Here is a 19,087-nt window from a genome sequence, read left to right as displayed (position 1 = left end):
ATACATACATATTTTAGATTATAATGCACATGACTATGATTAGAGGACAAAGAATGCCTATTTACAACCTCAAAAGCTAAATAACGACTGCACTCGCTATCTCAAGAAGTGCACAATGAGATGAAGCATCTAAGCGGTTGGCGAACCGTGTCAAACCTGGAAAACGAGACTGTTAAAAAGATTTTGTTTTGATTCGATCAAGAGAAACGAGTCCTGTCAAAGTCCCCACCTTCTGTTGGAAGGGAAACAGTTTCTATAAAGACAGTGGGCTTCACATGAGCAGTGGGACCTGTTCTGAGTCAGTCCACCATGATCTGATAGTGAGAACAAAAGCACTGTAGAATTGATGGCAAGGTAGGATTCAAAACTCCAGCCGAAGTAGATGGAACAGTTTCTGGTTTATGTTCCCATATTTGTACAGCAGGAGGGATTAAATGTGAAGTTCATTAATATAAAATGGTATACTGCTTGTTAGACGATGAGCAATGGCGACTCCTGTACATAAATCACAAGGTTAAAAGACAGGATTTGCGTCAGGTAACAGTAATGACTACCCAGTGGCAAACAATGTCACAGAAATTTTCTATCTTGTCCTGCGGCAGTATATATATATATATATATATATATATATATATATATATATATATATGTTATTTAAGAAAGATGGCAGCAACCTTTCTCTGTGGAGTGTAATAAGCCCGCATCGACCCAAGGAACATGTACATGGGTTTCTCTGTACGATCACAAAATTGGTGACACCAAGACAGACGCCATTTAATGTGGACGTGGATGGAGAAGAGAAACAGTTCAATGTGACAGAGGGAGTTGGTTGCTGTGCCAGATAAGTTTTAGGGAACTACACATGAGACCTGAATCCTTAGCAAGGGTAATCAATAAACTCAGCAGCGCTGTGCATGAGTACAGAGTCAAAAGCATTTCAGATTTAACTCAAGATGTGACATAGAAAAAGGTTAATTTCCTCAGGATTTACAGATTACCACAAAGCATGGCAGAAGAGCTCGCGGACTGAGCAAATAGAGCTCCTCAATGTTGGCATACAGGCCTACTTTTCCAGCCAATGCGTCGAACCCGGACTCTCCTGCTAACTCTTGGAAGTTATCCAATGGCTTGTGAACCCTGCCTGCAATCACCCTACAAACCAGCAGCGCCTTCTTTATATTCGGATCATCCTCATATATTTCAATAGATTCAAATGCTCTCCCGCTGGTCGAAGTCGTAAACACTCCAATACCTCCCTTCAGCTCCTTCTTCGTGGAGAATCCGTATCTTATAATCCGGCATATGTTGCACTTCTCTGATGAGCACAGGCTTGAAGTGCCATTCGTGCCAAGAGAACAAGCAACTGTGGTGCCATAGAATCTTAGCAGTTCGTTGCCATCGGCCAGGCAACGGGGATGCTTCTTCGGGAGTTTGCTGGCTCTAAGCTTCACCATTTCCCGGTATTCTTCGAAGCGGGCAAGAGTTTTTTGCATGTTATGGACTTTGAGGACTCTCTCTATCCGCCAACAACTGCTCTCAGACTTCACCAGGTTTGCTCTGCATATAATTTCGACTATCTTCCTAGAGGAGTCTCCTTCCACAAGTTCAGTGACTACAGAAATAGCAGGATGTCCTCAAGGTTTGTAGGAGGCAAAGATCAAGAATTTTCTTTTCAAAAACTTGTGTTACGACATTACAAGAATTCAAATGAGTCAAAACTTAAATGCAAAAACAACACTTATGGATCAGTTGATGGAGTCCGGAAATTTGAATGCATGAAAGTCTTATAAACTACGCAAATGAGTAGTAATTTTAAAGCAAAAGAAGAAAAAAAATGCATTGCCCCTCCCTGGCTCATTTCCTCTCCTGTATTTTCCTCAGAGCATCATTACATGTTGCAGAAGCATGTTTACAGTGTTGCGACCAATATGAAAGATTTCTATGATTTAAGCTTGTGCTGATGTCTGCCCTTACTAAGCACATCTGTAATTCATTTGGTCCGCTGGTTCTGATAAATGTCTGGGGGCCGACTTGATTTCTGATGTAAGAGCTTAGTGTCAAGGCCTAAAAGCATTTGGGAATACTAATACTCGAGGCAGGTAATAAGATTAAATAGTCCAGATAATAAAATCTAAAATACCTGGCCTTCATCAATATGGACAGCTAAATTTCAAGAAATGGTGAAGAATGATCAATGCAACAAATTGCAAAATAGGCCTTATAATGACGCCACTGCAGAATCACTAAAAAAAAAAAAGATAAAGCAAAGAAAATCTTTTGAGACCAACAAGCCGTTTGTAAGGAAATCAAATCCAACATATTAAATCTTGAGGAAATCGTTCATCAATGTCAGGTCCTCCCGATAGTCTCAAGAAAAAGGCAACAGAAACCAACATAAAGTGGACAGGGGAATAAAAGACTGGAGGTATGTTGCTAGATTATGTTCCGTACCTGCATGCTTGGAGAGATGGTGAGGTTCCAAGGCTTCCAACTTCCCAAACCGCTCTCCACATTTGTGGCAGGTGATATTAGCAGAGGATCCATGCGACCCTGCTTCATGAGAGGCCCTTGGAGTTAAGGAAACATGAAGAGCTCCACCACCACCATTACCAAACACAGCACTAGAGAGAGATGAACCCCCAATGCCATAGCCCTCCTTGTCAGCAAACAAGCCAGGTGACCTCCTCGGAGGGGTGGTGCTGGTTCCCCTGAAGGAAGGGTTGTGCCGGAGACTGAAGTGGCCCCCTGGCCCTGGGGTGCCTGGCTTAAGAGTACCCACGTAGCTTGAGCCAACCCCAGCCTCCCCCTCATGGCAGCCCCCTAAACCAGTTATCCTGAGCTCACACCTGGAGTTGCTAAGGATAACCTCATGCGTGATTGGATTCAGGAACTCACTGCTCCCAATGGACCTTGGGCTGCAGCTTGGTGGCTTCTCGAGGTGCCTTTTGCTCCCATGGATGACATCTTTGAGGTTGGCAATAGATCTAGAGCACCCAGACCTCCCTGGTCTCCTCGTCAAAATGGCTCCCAACGGCACCCTGGCCTTGGGATCATGGACATCAGATGGCTCAGATTTGCAGTGGAGGGATTTCTTCAGAGCAAACCAAACTGTCGGCATCTTCTCTTCCCTTCCCTCTTTTTCCCAGTATTTTTTCTCCCCTTTCCTCTAGGCTCTTTTCTCCCTGATGCAAGCTATCTTTAATTCAGGCAGGCAGCGTATTGAAGGAGATATTACTCTCTCCATTTGATTCTCTTTCATTTGGTCAGCGGTCATCTTGCACCATTAAATCTTTACCTGTGATTTCGTTCCTTCTTTATCCAAGGAAGGGAACTCCGTTAAAAGCTAGAAGAAGCAAGGGTCTTGTCTCCTTTCTACTCACTTTCCACCCTTGGAAAGCCGACAGCCATTAAGATATACTCAAAACCCCTCCAGCTCCAAAAACAACTCAACCAGACTTATAAAAGGGACTTCATAGACCTTCAAACCTTTGCGCTTGAAAGGCTTCCTCAACGCGCCTTAGGGAAGGAAACGGACAAGCCTGGAGACTCAGAAGAGCAAAGACAAACCTTGAAGTGAGGAATGGACAAGTGTGTTTTCAAGACGTGGAATCTTTGGTTCTTGAAGGCTTGAACATCCAGCTGGAAGACCTTAGTTGCATTAATAAATGGTGAATTCACCAAGATCTCTCTTTATAGAAGAGCCAGAGAAGGGGAAGGAAGGGGTGGGGAGAGAGAGAGAGAGAAGGAGAGAGAGAAGGGGGGTTGATAGGATCTTAATTGCATTCAATTTAAGTATGCAGAGAAAGAAACAATAGATTTTTGGTGCAAGAAATGAGGAGAATCAGTTGGATGGGTCTAAAGGAGATCATAGTTTGCCAAGTGGCATGATTGTGATATTTCAGTTGCCAAGTAATGGCAAAAAAAAAAAAAAGCTTTGACTTCCCTTGTCTGCAGCTCGCTCTACCCTTCCATGGTCTCATAATTGAATTTATTATGGAGAAGGAAAAGAACTGTCGTTTCATTAAATCCTTAATTGGCATTAAATGCTGAGCTGATAGGTTCGATTTCGTCCAGTGGGCCCTACACGGGAGCAAACACCAGGCAGGGATTTTTAACTCGTATGCAACCGGTGAGATGACTCGGGCCTTTTCTGTCACTGTAACGGCCCGGACAAGTGCACCAAACCGTGCGCCTGGTTCCTGCTTGAAGCAGCAACCATTTAGAACATGGAGCGTTTGATTAAATTCAACGGTCCCAGATGGGCTTGCATTCAAAAATATATTGTCCGGATTTGCGGTGGTCTTCCCCAGTGGGCTCCTAGGCAATCGACCTTACGTGGTACTACGGGTTCGAGCTGACCAAATCCAAATCCAAATTCAAATCCAAATCTAAGAATCTAGTTTATTGACTCTAAGACAAAAACTAAATGATAACATACCGCCAATAAGAGAATTTCAATGTCTTTTGATTTCGCCCTGTAGCAAGTAGATGTGGACTTTGGACATGAAGGATGCAAGTAATCGGTCCCGAAGACAGAAACTTTTGGATAGAAGCGTGCTACGTTTTCCTTATTTGTGTCAAAAAAAAAAATATAGAGGCAATTTAAACTTTTGGTCGTTGGTGCTAAGGATGCAATTATGCATCCAGAGAGAGTGCTACCTGAGGTTGTTATCATTGTTTATTGTTGATGTTTTTCATTATAAACTCGTTTGGTTTGCGAAAAATAAAAATATTTTTTAAAAAAATTAATATTTAGATATATGATATTTGAAAATATAATTTTTGTATATTTAATTAACTATAAAAATAATATAATGACTTATATTTGGTTGATCATTTATTTTTAAAAAAAAGTTATATAAAATATCTGTTATGCCTTTAATAAAGGGAACGATCTTGTTCCATTCTAATAGCTTTAGAATACTGTTAGAAAAAAGAAAAAAAAAATCTTAATTTCTAGCCTATAGAAATTGGATTTTTTCATATTCCATATAGATTTTTCTTTTCTATGAAGGACCTATTTAGATGATTGGACTAAAAATCCTATAGAACATGTTGAGGTAGTACAACTAGCAATATCATAGGATTATAGGTTGGGGCCAAGAGTGGCTTGGTCCAAATCTCATGGAGAGAAAAAAAAAATCTCAGCAGGTCTTTTTTTTTTTCTCTCTATGTGATTCGGACCAACCCACTCTAAAGCTATTCGTGAATACTTATGAATATAGGCATAGCTCCGTCCATAATTTTATAATTTTGTTGGTTGTACCATGCCAATCCACGAATTTTGCTGGTTGTAAAATATAAAAATCTTATTTTTATAAAAAAATTTTTTATTATTTTTAAAAAATTAATTAAATAAATATTTATTTTATTGATCATAATTTTATCCCTTTTCCTTCCGTGAACCAAGCGAATTCTATATTTTACCTTTCTCTTATCATTCCTGCATTTTCCGAGCATCACTGCAGTTCTAACGAGGTTGAAGTTTTATCTCTAATTGGACCTACCTTTAGACCAAGGCACATCTACTCAAGCAGTCTACGCTTCGGATTTTATATTTTTTCCTTCCCCCTAGAAGTACTTTAGATTTAGAAATATAAAAAGAGAAGTCTCTTATATCATAAATCCAATTAGGGCTAGGGTTAAAGCTTATACTCCAACAAGCGTCACGACCTACAAAAATGGGTTAACTAATTGCGTCGATGAGACCATCTTGAAGAGTAGGTCCATACTACTGAGAGAATCCGATGCCTACTAGATTGTGCATATGTTTCGAAAAATGAATTCAGTTACTGATTGGATCGCCTTCTTTACTACTCATCATTGTAGAGAAATTTTCTAGACCCGCTTTATATTTGCTGCTCCATCTTTGTGGAGTATTTTGTTTCTTGACTCTAAGGGTTCGTTTGGTTCGCGGAAAAAGAAAGGGGGAAAGTATGGTCAACGGGAAAATAATGAGATGCCTTTTGTTTGGTTGGAGTTTTCAAAGGAGAGAGATGGGAAAGTTGTAATCCCATGAGAATATGATTCCCACATTTCATGAGAAAGTCTTTTCATAACTTTCGCAGGAAAGTGGATGGCCAACCAAACATAAGCACTTTGGAAATTTGTCACTTTCCCATGATCAACCAAACATGCCAAAAGTACTTTCCTAGGCATTCTCTTTCTAGGAATTTATTTTCCAGAAATCATATTCCTAGGAGGGAAAATGCTTCCCGCGAACCAAACGAGCTCTAATGGTAATGCTTATACGAGACTAATGTAGGCTGCCAATATATATATATATATATATATATATATATATATATATATATATATATATATATATATATATATATATATACACATACACGTACTAGGCTCGTGAGGTGAGATGAAGTCTAGTTATTGGACGGTCTAGATTGGTGGACCGGGGGCAGACGGTCCAACTTTGGCGCACAGTCCACGGTGACACGACGGGCTTTGGGAAAACCTCCAATGCCGTCACGTACGCAACGAGGGAGAGGCGTCCGTGTCTTCGTTGGGAACTCCTCGCTTTCAAGTGGCCCGAGAAGGGCACGTTAAACGGGTTTAAATGGTTCCGAACTTTCAAGCTGACTTGAGAGTGTGGGAATTAGAGTTTGTTTCAATGACAATAGTCGTCATAATTAGGGAAGACTTGAACATTAACTACTAAGAATCTTCTTATTTATAGCTTTCTCGAAAATGAGAAAGACGTGTGGAAATGAGATGGCATCTTGGGATAAGTAACATGCCTCGATGCAACACTATATTGATAATGCATGAAAAGCGTCGGAATATCTTAAGATAGGATTTTTTTAAAAAAAATAATATTGACATAGCAAATTTTATTAAAAAATAATATATATGTATATACACACATACATATACATATCTTTAAAATAGCTATAGAAATTAATTAAATTTTTTGTAAGTAATTAGGTTCCAAAAACTAGAGAGAGAGAGAGACGACATCTAATTGAAGAGCAAAAGGTAGAATTTTCCATCAAGTCATACTTAAGATGATAAAAAGAGAAATCAAAAGTATTAAGAGAGCAGTCATGATCTTCGGATAGAGAATGACCAATATCAACAACTAAAGTTTATCTAAAGGACATACAAAGCGAAAGATACTTGAAAATATGCCAACATCGATTATGTAAAGCCCTAGGTGGATAAATATGTAAGTTCATTTCTAATAATTCATCGTTCAAAACTAAAGAAATACTTGCCTTGCATGTACCCAAGTGTCTAAGTCAGAAAGGACCATCTGTTTCTGAAGAACATAATGAAACAAGTCTTAAAAAGATTAAAAGATCAAAGAGAAACACAAGAAAAATATCTAGTATTTTTTGCTAGTTTTTCCTCTTTCCCTCTTTTTCCTTTCTGTAGTTTTTTCTTCACTTCTCAATTTTAGTTTAGGATGAGAACCTATCACGGAAACACGCAAATTTTCTAATTTACTAATTTAAACTGGAAATATTTTTTTCCTTAGCAAAAACTATAAAGAAATATTAGCTTGCCACATACGTTCCATATTTAAATTTAGCATGAGAATTCATTATGGAAACATCCAAATCCTCTAATTCGTGCTAATTTCAACTCGAAAGTTTTCTTTAAACAAAATCAAGAAAAACATTTTTTTGGTGAAGAACTGGAAAGAAACGAGCGTGCCATAAACCCATAACTTTTGGGGTAAGCAATAGATTTTAAATGATTGAGGAAGGAGGTGGATCTTTAAAAGTCGCATGCGCGCCCCCACATGCAGTAGTTCTAGGCATTATGTTTTCAAATTGCAACACAGGGAGAAGTAGAACTGCTGAGTGATGATTGAGATATATGGTGAATGATATGTGCACTTTATAGCTTAACCAACAAAAAGTTCAGAGCAGGGTAGAGCTCTAATGAATGTCTGAGAGACCGACACTGTTAAACACCATTACGACATAAAACCAAACTAATCCACATTATCAGGCTCAAATCAACCAATCTTATGTACCTTCTTTAGCCATGTTGGACTCGATTTCGGTCTCAGTAAGCCCCATCCTTAATCGGATCTGTTGGTATTTCAAAATGTATTATTCGAAACCAGACCCAAATCATACCCAATTCTAACTTGGAGCTTATATGTTTGAGCTATAATTGAGTAATTCAACCACATGCAGACTTGCTACAAGCTGCATCAATCGACATGCGCAACATGCAGGAGTAATACAATCGATACACCCTTTGGACCTTTTCTCCGCCCAATTTAATAAGTAAAATGAATCATCATTTTAAGCCATCACTAAATGTTGTCTTAGTGCTTAAGAGGTTTAATTTTAATTTTTTAAAGCTGGATATTTGAGAGTAATTTTTTAACACTTCAAGCTCAAGGACATCTTTAATGGAGAATGATGGTAGGGAATATATAAAAATAGCTCTATATAGGGATAAATACATAAATTACATCTCTGCAAGAGTAAATAGGTAATTGGGTATATGTATATATGCAAAAATCTTAATAGTTATGGTGGTTACTATTTGCCTCAAAAAAATAATAGTTAAACATCTGAATATTAAACTAATCAAGTAGTAATAGTTGTTTGAACGGCATAATAATGGAACATAACATGCAATAACAAAAAAATAATGGCATTATCTTGTTCATATTCACAATTTGTATGAGATAAATAAATATTATTTTCCAAATTGCATAATCTCTTTTAGAGAGATGTGATGTAGGAAACGTTAAATTCAAAAGTTTTATATTTTTATTTGTTTATTTTAGAAGTATGGATAAAATATTGACTATTGTTTGTAGTCCAAACTCCAAACCAGACCGGGTCCAGATCGCGTCTTTATTTCCATGGCATTGCACGTGCCTCCTCGGAAATCATTAAAACGGCTGTTATTTTTAAAGATTACCAAAATCTCAAAATACCCCCTCTAGTTTCAAAATTAAACCAATCTCCCCTCGCCTCATCTATTTTTAGATTTGAATCAGAAAAACGAGATTCAGCTTGATTTCCAAGTTAAATCCAAGTAAGTTGTTATCTATCTCAAAAAATACGACTATCCGTTAATCCCTCTCTCACGCGTCTTTCTTCTCCTTCCGCGTCCCTGCCACCTTTCTTTCCTCCCCCCCTCCTCTTTTTCTCGACCGCCACCGGCGAAAATTACTGGAACAAAAAAAATCGCCAGAGCTTCTCCAGGTGGTCTTCTTGATTCAGGAGGATTCCCTGGTCAACAGCCATATGGATTTATAATTTGAGGCTTGTGAATGCTATAAGCTGGTCCAATCGAAAAGGAAAGCCGTCCAAGATTAGATTTTCCTTTGAAGGAGAAAAGATTGTTTCTTAGCGCATTTCTGGATTTTGGTGGGGTTTCAAGGCGCTCTTCCATCATTTTGCGTAAAAAAGATCAAAAAGATCGTTTCTTGGGAGCCTTATCTGGACTTTGGCTGGATTCTTAGGGTTAACTGGGAGAGAGATTTTGATTGGGCTGCTAGCTTTTGGAGCTGATTCGAGGACGGCAATCGATGAGATGAGAAGGGAAAGAGGTGGGACTCGGTTGGAAGATCGAAGCAAGAAATGATAATGGGTTTCAGGAAGCACGGATTCGCCGTCGTTTGCGTGATCTTGTTTCATGTTCTTGTGCCGAGAGGATCGGCGGGCAGGCAGCGGCTGTTCTTGGGTTTGAGAGATTTTTCTTTGGTGCAGGCGTCTCCGGATATAAATGAAGATGCGGTAAGGGGATTCTATCCTATTTCCCTTTATAAAGATCGAATTTTTGTAGCTACTTCAGGGATATGCGTTGTCATAACGGCTGGAATTAGACCGAAGATAATGTCTGTTTCATCCAAGAAATATTAGATCAGTTTCTTAATCATGAATAATAGTGCTTTAATTGAATGATATATTGCCTTTACTTCAGTAGGACCCACGGGGCAAGTTAATGTCTTATTTTTTGAGTAATATTTATTGCCATCCAGGTTAATGTCTTTTAGTCTCTCCTCTCAACAATTACTCGTTCTTGGTTTAGTACCATAAGGGGCCTGAGAGAGAGAGAAGGGCATATCTCAAGGAGAAATGGAGAATATGATGGGGTAGTGGAAATGCCCTTTCTGTTTAAAACTGAAACCTTGAGGGGAAATGGATGGTCTAGTATTGATTGACATTACTTGCAATTGGTGCAACATTATGTGATATGTAAAGGAGTTTCTGAGTGTTGTGTTAGTTCAGAGAACAAACAACACATAAAGATTAACCTCGGTTAATCTTATTATATCATGTTATCATTTTTTGGCTAGTTCACATTTGCTGCCAATTGGATTCTTGGCCAATCTTCCTCAGTGTCTACGAACTCACCACCATCTAGTTCATCTCATCATCAGCCTGCATCGACCATCTTAGTTTGCAGTTTATATTGTTGAATTCGAATTTTGGTGGACCTCTTAGACATTTGCTTACAACAAGCCATGTTATATTGTTGTTTAATTCCTTTTCCTTTGACATTCAAGTTGCCTATGTCATTTTCCATCACAATGATGATTATCGCCAGCTTCATCTTTGATGCAACCCCAATTTACCTAAGAAATTGCCTCATCGTCATTGAAGCGTCTTTATCGCCTTGAGCGTGCTAAGTCGATACGTTCTTGTGCTTGTGATGTCTCCTTTATTTCTTTATGCCCTCAGATTGTCATGTATCATATCAGCCCGTGCTTTAGACTCAACACCTTGGCACTTGCATCAAGTTTTGCTCATAATTTGACTTCTATGCTATTAATTCAGTGCTGCTTTTCTGTTCGTGGATCTTTCGTCTTTCACGTTTCAAGCTATTGGTGTTTGATTCACCTTGACTTTGAATGATAAAGGAGTAATCAGATACAGTAAAAATAGTCTGTTGATGCCTGTTTGGATGTTGGAAGATATTATCTACCCTATGGGATAAGATCCTTCAAGCAAGGGTTCCATTTTAGATTTACATGGGAAGCAGAGCACTTCAAAAAGACAGGGCAGCCGATGGACTTAGTTAATCCTGGTTAGTGATAAGATAAATCACCTCACAATTGCATTTACTTGTCCCTTAAAAATAAGGATTTGGGAATCCTCGAGCCCACTCAACCCTGCTACTTCAGTTGTTCTCTTCCGTGCTAAAGAGGAAGCAATTGCTCATCCACAGATACTGGATCCACCATCCAAACAGGCCCTTAAGTAGTAATTATAGCGCATACATGATTGATATGTCATTCCTGTGCCCGTTCTTTCATTCCATGTGTAACTACACATGACATATGTGGATCATGGTTTTAAGATTTGGGCTGGTCTTGGAAGCTGAAACCATCATGTTTGGATTTCAGCTAGAATCGGCCCTAAATTTCAGGAAGAACTGGTCCTAAACTAAGGTTGGTTTTAGAGTTTCAGCCAAAGCGGACTTAGGGCCAAATTTATCGCATGCACATGTGAGCTATCCTTTTTTGTTTTTTCCTGCCAATTCTTTGTTTCTTTGATTTTCATATAGCATATACTTAAATTTAAACATAGATTTTTGGTTTTCTTTTTTCAGAAAACTCGGAAGACTTATGTTGTTAGATTTGAAAGATACTGAAGAGAGTTATATTTTCTGGAAAGAGATGGCTATCCTAAAGCTTGAATTGCATAGGCATTTAGATTGTTAAATTGTCACTTGCTAGGTTGTCAACAAAACTTTATACAATGATGTCAACCTTTAAGTATAATTTTGTTATTTTTCAGATTAAAACCATCAAAAAGATGCATTTAAAGGTCCAAAGCAAGGTCTGTGGTACTGGTACCGGTTGGCGTACCAGTCGCCTACCGGACCAGTATGGAACCGGTAGGCCTTTTTTTTTTTTGGTTTTCACGTTCGCGCGTGGACGCGCGAGATAAATGCCACTCTGTGGCATTAATGAGCCCACGTGGGTGCGCGGGCGTGCTGCCCCGCACGAGCGATTCATTAATGAGCCCACGTGGGTACGCGGGCATGCTCCCTGTGCGAGCGGGGGAATCGCCCGTGCGGCAGTTCACAACACGGGGAACCGCACGCGGGCACGGTTCCCCAATGCGCAGCCCAGGGAATCGCGCGCCCGCGCGCGGATAAATGCCACTCTGTGGCATTAATGAGCCCGCGTGGGCGGGGGTGCTCTGTCCCGCGCAGGCAGAGGAATCGCCGCGTGGGGGTGCTCTACACCACGCAGGCAGAGGAATCGCCCACGCGGCGATTCCCAGCGCGGGGAACAGTTCCCCAGCACACGAAACTGCACAGGGCGGGGAATCGCGTTCCCGCGAACGGGCGCGCGGGCGCTCTACCTGAGAAGCGCATGGATGTTTTCGGCCACGCACTTTCCCACAGAAGAAAAAAAAAAGTATTGGGGCCAACCGGCCAGTTCGCACCTGTATACGACCGGTATACGATCGGTACTGGTCAGAATCGGCTCCGAAATAACTGGAACCAGTTTCCATGCTGTCTGAGTACTGGTTCCAAGCCGGACCGGTCCCTACCGAGCCGAACCGGCCGGTACGGTCCAGTTCGGCAGACTATGGTCCAAAGGAATACTATATACTTGAAAATAATGTTTAACCTATTTTTTTTTCTGATTTAGTGATATCTTATAAGGATGCATGGAAGGGGGAAAGAACTGCAGAAACGTGGATGAAGGTTGTGATAAAGGATATGGAAAAGCTTAAACAACATGTGCTTGTATAATGATGCTTGGCAATTAAGAACCCATAAAGCTAAACCCCAAACAGATGGGACAAAACTGGATGTTTATGGTTGTCATATAGTTTATTGTCTGAAAACTGCCTATATATTGAAACTCATTATTCCTGAGCATAAAAGAAACTATATCCAAACATCATTGTGGAGTCATTCTAAATGTACATTATATCCTTTGTATATTGTCTCATTAATGGCGTGCAAGTCATGTAATTTTATAAGCTGGCTTCATGTCATAAAAAAATAATTCATTCATTGCAATGCTTGCTTCTAATGTTTCAAGATCATTTCACATCCTTCTCATTTTGGACTTTAGATCTAATGCACCATAGGGCCAGGATATCTTTTAAAGTAGTGTTGCTGGTTTTAGACAGGCCTTAGAACTTATTGCTTTGGAAATTCCATTCTTTGTCACGGGTTTAATTCAATCATGTTTTGGGTTGCCAGTTCCACAAATGGTGATACTTCGACAATGATCAGAATTTTTATGTCTACTATAAATCAAAAACTTGTTTGTCATGCATCAATTTTTATATCTCCGAAATTGAATATTTATTCTTTTACTTCTTGCAAACTGTTGTGAGCAACATACTCTTATTAATTGGTTGAAACTTGAAAGTATATGTTTTAAGTCATTATATTGTTAAACCCTGGCTGATGGCAGAGATGCTATGCAACAGGTGGAACAAATGTGGCTTGATTGTGGTATAGATATGAAAGTCATAAAAGAACTTGTGACAAGCTTTGATGACTCATTTACCAAAGGCAGCATACCGGAAGCCATCTCTCTTCTTCCCCCAGAAATTAAGGACACCTTTCTAAATTGTTTGAGCAGGCAAAACTTCCAGTGGCCTGTCTCCAAAGAGAACAGTCTGCGAAATTGGCATGCCTTTTATTTTGAGTCATCAGGCTGGCATCCTGTTTCAAGAAGGTGTTTGGCTGATCAACCTTCTCCAACTGCATCACCCGCATTGGCACCATCTCCAGCTCTTTTAACATCTCTATCCCCAGGCCCTGGAGTTGAAGCACCTGGTTATGGTCCAGCACCATTCTCTGTTCCCACACCATCATCTGTTCCGGCACCTGCAAGGCCAGCACCTCCTAATCGATTCTTCCAAGATGTTGCTCCTGGTGGCCAATCTCCTCCACTATTTGAATTTAGTCCCCAGGCAGCTCCAGTTGTATCTGCAGAGAAGGAAAACAGCAGTAAAATGTCAGTTGTTATTGCTGTTGTTCTAACAGCAGCTGGGACATCTTTTCTTGCAGTAGGCATCTTTATTTGCTATAACAGATGCCGAAGAAACAAAGGCTACTCAAGATACAGCCAAAGGGATGATAGGCCGCTTTTGAGTTTAAGTTTGAGCGACTTCTCTGGTATGGTTAGATTTTATTTGAATCTTTTATGGTATAGACCTTATATTTCACAGTGCTGATTTTGGAGTATTATACCAGGTTCTTCAAAGAAGTCTTCAGGCCGAGGAAATCCGATTGACCCAAATAAGTTGGGGGCTTTGCCTTTAAAAATTGATCCTAGCCAAAATGACCATGTCTCATCTTTACATATAAGCTCAGCTAAAGCTCCAGCATCTGAAGTGCGCTCAGTAATTTCCAACTTGTCCACCGAGGCTTTTAATGCACCATGCAATACTCCACCCAAACCACCACCTCCTCCACCCATGCCTCCTGTTCTGAAGGCTGCTCCCTCCCCTCCTGCTCCACCACCTCCACCACCCAATAAAAAGACTGGTGCACCCCCTCCACCACCACCAAAAGCTGTTTTACCTCCTCGTCCGCCATTAGCAAGAGTGCATCAGCCACCATCAGCTGGGCCAAAACCACCTCCTGGCTCGCCATTTGGTGTGAATGCTGACAGTAATGCACCAAAAACCAAGCTGAAGCCATTCTTCTGGGACAAAGTTCTTGCAAACCCTGATCAGTCGATGGTCTGGGATCAGATTAAATCGGGTTCCTTCCAGTAAGCTTTATGTCTCTTTAATACTGTTATTGAATTTGCATATCATTGATACACTAAACAAATGATTTTTATTCTGCAGGTTCAATGAGGAGATGATAGAAAGTCTATTTGGTTACAGCTCTGCTGATAAGCACAAGAGGGAAGGAAGGGAGTCATTACTCAAAGATCCATCTCCTCAATATGTTCGAATTCTTGATCCAAAAAAGTCACAGAATTTAGCAATTTCATTAAAGGCACTGAGTGTGAGAACTGAAGAAGTTTGTGATGCACTTATGGAAGGTAGTTTTTATATTAATATCTTTTAAAGTAACATGCTTGTGCAAGAACAGATGCTATGCGAGAATCTAAATTTCTTGAAGTTGGCAAAATACATAACATTTAGTACATTTCTGATAAGACTTGCCTGCTTTTATATGTTAATTGTCATTTTACTTGAATTCTTGCATCCTTTCAAATAGAACAAATGGTCTGCATCCATGATACATAATGTATTGGCATGTTAAAGTCTAAGAAATCCATAATTGGTTTCCTTCTAATTTGTGGATTTTTAAGAAATGAAGAGGAGATATTCTACAAGATGCTAAAAAAATTGAAATATTTGATCGAGAAAAATAATGAAAGAAATTGCTTTCTTTTCCTTATGTATAGGTCTTTACTTTTTAAAGCTTTCTAACAAATCTTTCTGTATTTATTGATATGATATATTTTGTCCAAATAATTTTGTGAATTAATTCTTTCTTCTTTCCAACTCAATTTCTTGACATGTGTCAAAATGAGACGAGTCTGTGTCCATGCAGCATTAGTTAATAGTGTCTGAGCCTGTCAGTAATCTGATTTAGCATCTAAGGATAATACTTCCAGGAACTCTTTCTGTTTTTTCATTTGTTCACTGTTTTTTTGTAACACAAGTTTTTGCAAATCTGTATACAAAATTCCTGATACATATTTGTTAATGCATTGGCTTCATGCTCTCCTTTCTCCCCTGACCAGGAAATGAGCTTCCTACGGAGTTAATCCAGACATTGCTGAAAATGGCTCCTACTGCTGATGAAGAGCTTCGGCTCAGACTATATACTGGCGATCGTGCCCAACTTGGACCTGCAGAACAGTTCATAAAGGCGCTGGTGGACATCCCTTTTGCTTACCAACGGTTAGATGCATTGCTTTTCATGTCTTCTCTACCTGAGGAAGCCTTGAGCATTAAGGAATCATTTTCAACATTAGAGGCAAGTGTTGATCTTCATTTTCTTTTTCCTTTTTTTTGTTTAATATTTTTAGTTAATATAGCTGGTTTGAGGTCTGATTTTTTTCCATTAGTCTTATGGCCCTATGAATTCCAGGATTTAAGTTTAAAATCTAGCACTTGACTTGAAACAAAGAGACAGTTTGAACATAATGAGAGTAGAAGAGGTATCTAACATGAGAGAGAGGAAGAAGATAAGAAAAAGCGGGAGAATTGCTTCCTGAAATTTAATTGTTTTTCAGAAAATAAAAGAATTGAACTTAGAGGAGACTCCCTTTCTAGTCATAATGGTACTATTCTCATTAGTCAAGGATAAGGTGCCCAACCATAATGATCTGAGTTAGAAAAGGAGTTCTTTCTAAACACTCAATTATGTCGTTACAAAGTTTAGATACCATGAAGCTCCTATGCAGGGAGGCACCGAACCCATTTATTTTGTTGACTAAGATTTCTTGGACATAACTATATCTGAAATAAGACTATCATGAAATTTTCTAGATGTGATAGAACCCTAAGCATTGACTTAACAACCCTGTCTCAATACTCTTTATGACCACTACTAACTTAAATATCATAAATATTATCTTGTTCTGCTTGGTTTTCTCATTCTTTTACCTTTCTTTGCAAAACAGCAAAATTCTGCTGGATATGGTTAAGGGAACTATATTGAACCTTCCACGCTTGATTTACTAGAGTTGATCTGTTAGTGAAGGTTGTATTTTGGATTAGACACTACAATTGCTGAGCTGCTGCCACATGACATGGATCGGGTTAATTGCTTTGATTAATTAGCATCTGTTCTCCCTTTTGAAATACATCGTGATATTCAACATCAGCACACCCTCTCCCTTAGATGTCTGATCTGTCTTCTTTGATTCAGCCTTTATTTTTTACCTATTCATGAATGTGTCATATTGGGAATTATAATCTTCCGATCAACCATTTTTTTTCCACTTTTGCAGTAGAAAAAGCCTGCTATCATGCATAGATTTGCTTATGTTCACCAGTAAAAAGCTCTGTAGTTTACATGAACAATGGTCTTTGGGTTCTTATTAAATAACACAACATCTTGAATCTCAAAATAACTTTGAGCATGAAATAATATTCTCTCTGTATTTAATGCAACTTATATTTCTATATGGCCAGTGCATTTTACTTTTGGCTACTTGTTCGTGAACAAACTCTTCTGAAAGATGATGTATCTAAATCATGTGGTATTTTCACTTCACTTTCATCAGATAGCTTGTACGGAGCTCAGAAATAGTCGCCTATTTTTAAAGCTATTAGAAGCTGTTCTTAAAACTGGCAATCGCATGAATGATGGTACCTACCGTGGAGGAGCACAAGCCTTCAAACTCGACACACTCCTGAAGCTGGCAGATGTCAAAGGAACTGATGGGAAGACAACATTGTTGCATTTCGTTGTCCAAGAGATTATCAGATCTGAAGGTGTGCGTGCTGTTCGTCTGGCCAGGGAGCAGAGTGGGAGCATCTCCAGCATGAACTCAGATGATTTTATTGATGATGCTTACCAAGATTCTGAAGACCATTACCGTAAACTTGGCCTTAAAGTTGTTTCAGTTTTAGGCGAACAACTTGAGAATGTCAAGAAGGCAGCAAGTTTGGATGCCGATGCTTTAACCAGTGCAGTGGCAAGTCTTGGCCATAGGCTGGTGAAAACAAAAGAGTTCCTGAATACATGCATGACGAGCATGGAAGAGGAAAGTGGGTTTCACAGCTCACTAAAGTGCTTTGTAGAGCAAGCTGAAGCTGGTGTCACTTCCATACTGGAGGAAGAAAAGAGAATAAGATCATTGGTGAAGACCACAGTTGATTATTTCCATGGAAGTGCCGGGAAGGAGGAGGGATTGCGTCTGTTTGTGATTATCCGGGATTTCCTTGGTATGGTAGACAAGGCATGCAAAGAAGTGAGAGAATTACCAAAGAAAGTAACAAAAACACCAAGTAGAGAAACAGCAACGCCTTCACCTATGCGAGATCCACGACCAGATCCAAGACAGCTGCTTTTTCCAGCAATAAAGGATCGACGGGTTGATAGTTCCAGTTCTGATGATGATGAGAGCTAACTTTAGATGCGGAGGAGGTATGTATTTTTTTTTTCTTTCATTCTTGAATGTTGAATTCAATTTTAAGTTGTGGTAACTATTAATTGATAGGATATACAGGTCCACTGATTGGCTCTCTTTAATTTAGCATGGTAATGAGGACTATCCAAAGAGTAGCTTTGTTCAATATGCTAAAGCTGTTAAAATATCTTTAAGTGGCTTGGCTAAGATTGCCGTTTGTAGTAGCAGCAGCTCTTTTGTTTACAGCTTTGGTTAAACTATGCAAATATTATCACCATAGCTAGAATTTGTCATTCTGATCTCTTGGCTGCAGTTCTTCAGGACACCGAAAAATACCGGCATATGATTTGTTAATTGGCATGCGCATTCCCATTCAGCATGGTGTTGTCTATAAACTTGAATCTGTCTATCATTTCTGGCCAGAACATATGAACCACAAGAAAGATTATTGGAGTTACTAAGGATTGCCGCATGCACCATCAGTAAGTGACGCAGATGCATGATACCTGGGATTCATTCTCTTGGACGGATCCTACATAAGGGCCATCTAATGCATAAGAAAACTTGATGGATTGTATTTATAATCATTCTTTTGGTTTTTCAGGAATAGAAAGAAAAGCAATTATCAGGCAATTTTGAAGCCTGAAGATGATTTAATTTCATCCGTTAATTTGTTTAGAGAAAACTTTAAGGTGTAAATTTCTACATATATTTTGAAATTTTAGTGTTCTAGCTGCTTGTGAAAATCCCTCTATTCGAGTTTCGAGGAAGAGCTTGGCCCCGAGCATTCTGATCAAAATGACATCTTTGGGATTAAAAGTCAAAATGCCATTTTTGGATCTCATATGCTCTGTAAGGCTATTTTCTACTTATAAAAATGTGAATTAAAAATTATTTTTATTTTACAATAAAAAACCAGCCCCTCTACTAATGGTGATGATTAATGGCAGTCCTGATATTGAGATGGAAAGCTACGTTGAAAAACTTGAATTTCCTATTTTAAAGATAATAAAAGTACAATATTTGTATTTAAATTTTAAAAAATAATTTTAAAAACAGAAAATA

The 19,087-nt window shown here is 39.1% G+C and overlaps 2 protein-coding genes across 3 annotated transcripts; one reads left to right on the top strand and one right to left on the bottom strand.

The window, feature by feature from the left end:
* Positions 1 to 919: 919 nt before the first annotated feature.
* LOC103709996 (zinc finger protein-like protein) lies at positions 920 to 3,660 on the bottom strand. The gene is made up of 2 exons (XM_039125902.3): positions 2,452 to 3,660; positions 920 to 1,612 (listed from the first exon to the last, which is right to left on the bottom strand). Exons 1-2 carry the CDS (start codon positions 3,116 to 3,118, stop codon positions 981 to 983), a joined length of 1,299 nt encoding a protein of 432 aa, XP_038981830.2. The 5' UTR covers positions 3,119 to 3,660; the 3' UTR covers positions 920 to 980.
* A 5,388-nt stretch (positions 3,661 to 9,048) lies between these two features.
* On the top strand, positions 9,049 to 18,754 carry FH5 (formin homology5). Of its 2 annotated transcripts, none has more exons than XM_008795552.6 (7): positions 9,049 to 9,728; positions 13,398 to 14,091; positions 14,170 to 14,692; positions 14,772 to 14,971; positions 15,683 to 15,918; positions 17,174 to 18,039; positions 18,336 to 18,754. In XM_008795552.6, exons 1-6 carry the CDS (start codon positions 9,573 to 9,575, stop codon positions 18,020 to 18,022), a joined length of 2,658 nt encoding a protein of 885 aa, XP_008793774.4. In that variant the 5' UTR covers positions 9,049 to 9,572; the 3' UTR covers positions 18,023 to 18,039; positions 18,336 to 18,754. The 2 variants fall into 2 exon arrangements, with proteins under 2 accessions (XP_008793774.4, XP_089787091.1); XM_089930965.1 differs by lacking the exon at positions 18,336 to 18,754 and adding an exon at positions 18,122 to 18,315 and having other exon boundaries at positions 9,435 to 9,728.
* The last annotated feature ends 333 nt before the right edge of the window (positions 18,755 to 19,087 follow it).

The sequence above is a fragment of the Phoenix dactylifera genome, chromosome 1, assembly GCF_051530095.1.
Source record: "Phoenix dactylifera cultivar Ajwa chromosome 1, Ajwa_hap1_PhDact_Kaust_v1.1, whole genome shotgun sequence".
NCBI classification, from domain to species: Eukaryota; Viridiplantae; Streptophyta; class Magnoliopsida; order Arecales; family Arecaceae; genus Phoenix; species Phoenix dactylifera.
Note: the sequence above shows the minus strand (reverse complement) of the source record. Positions and strands in the feature narration are given on the sequence as shown.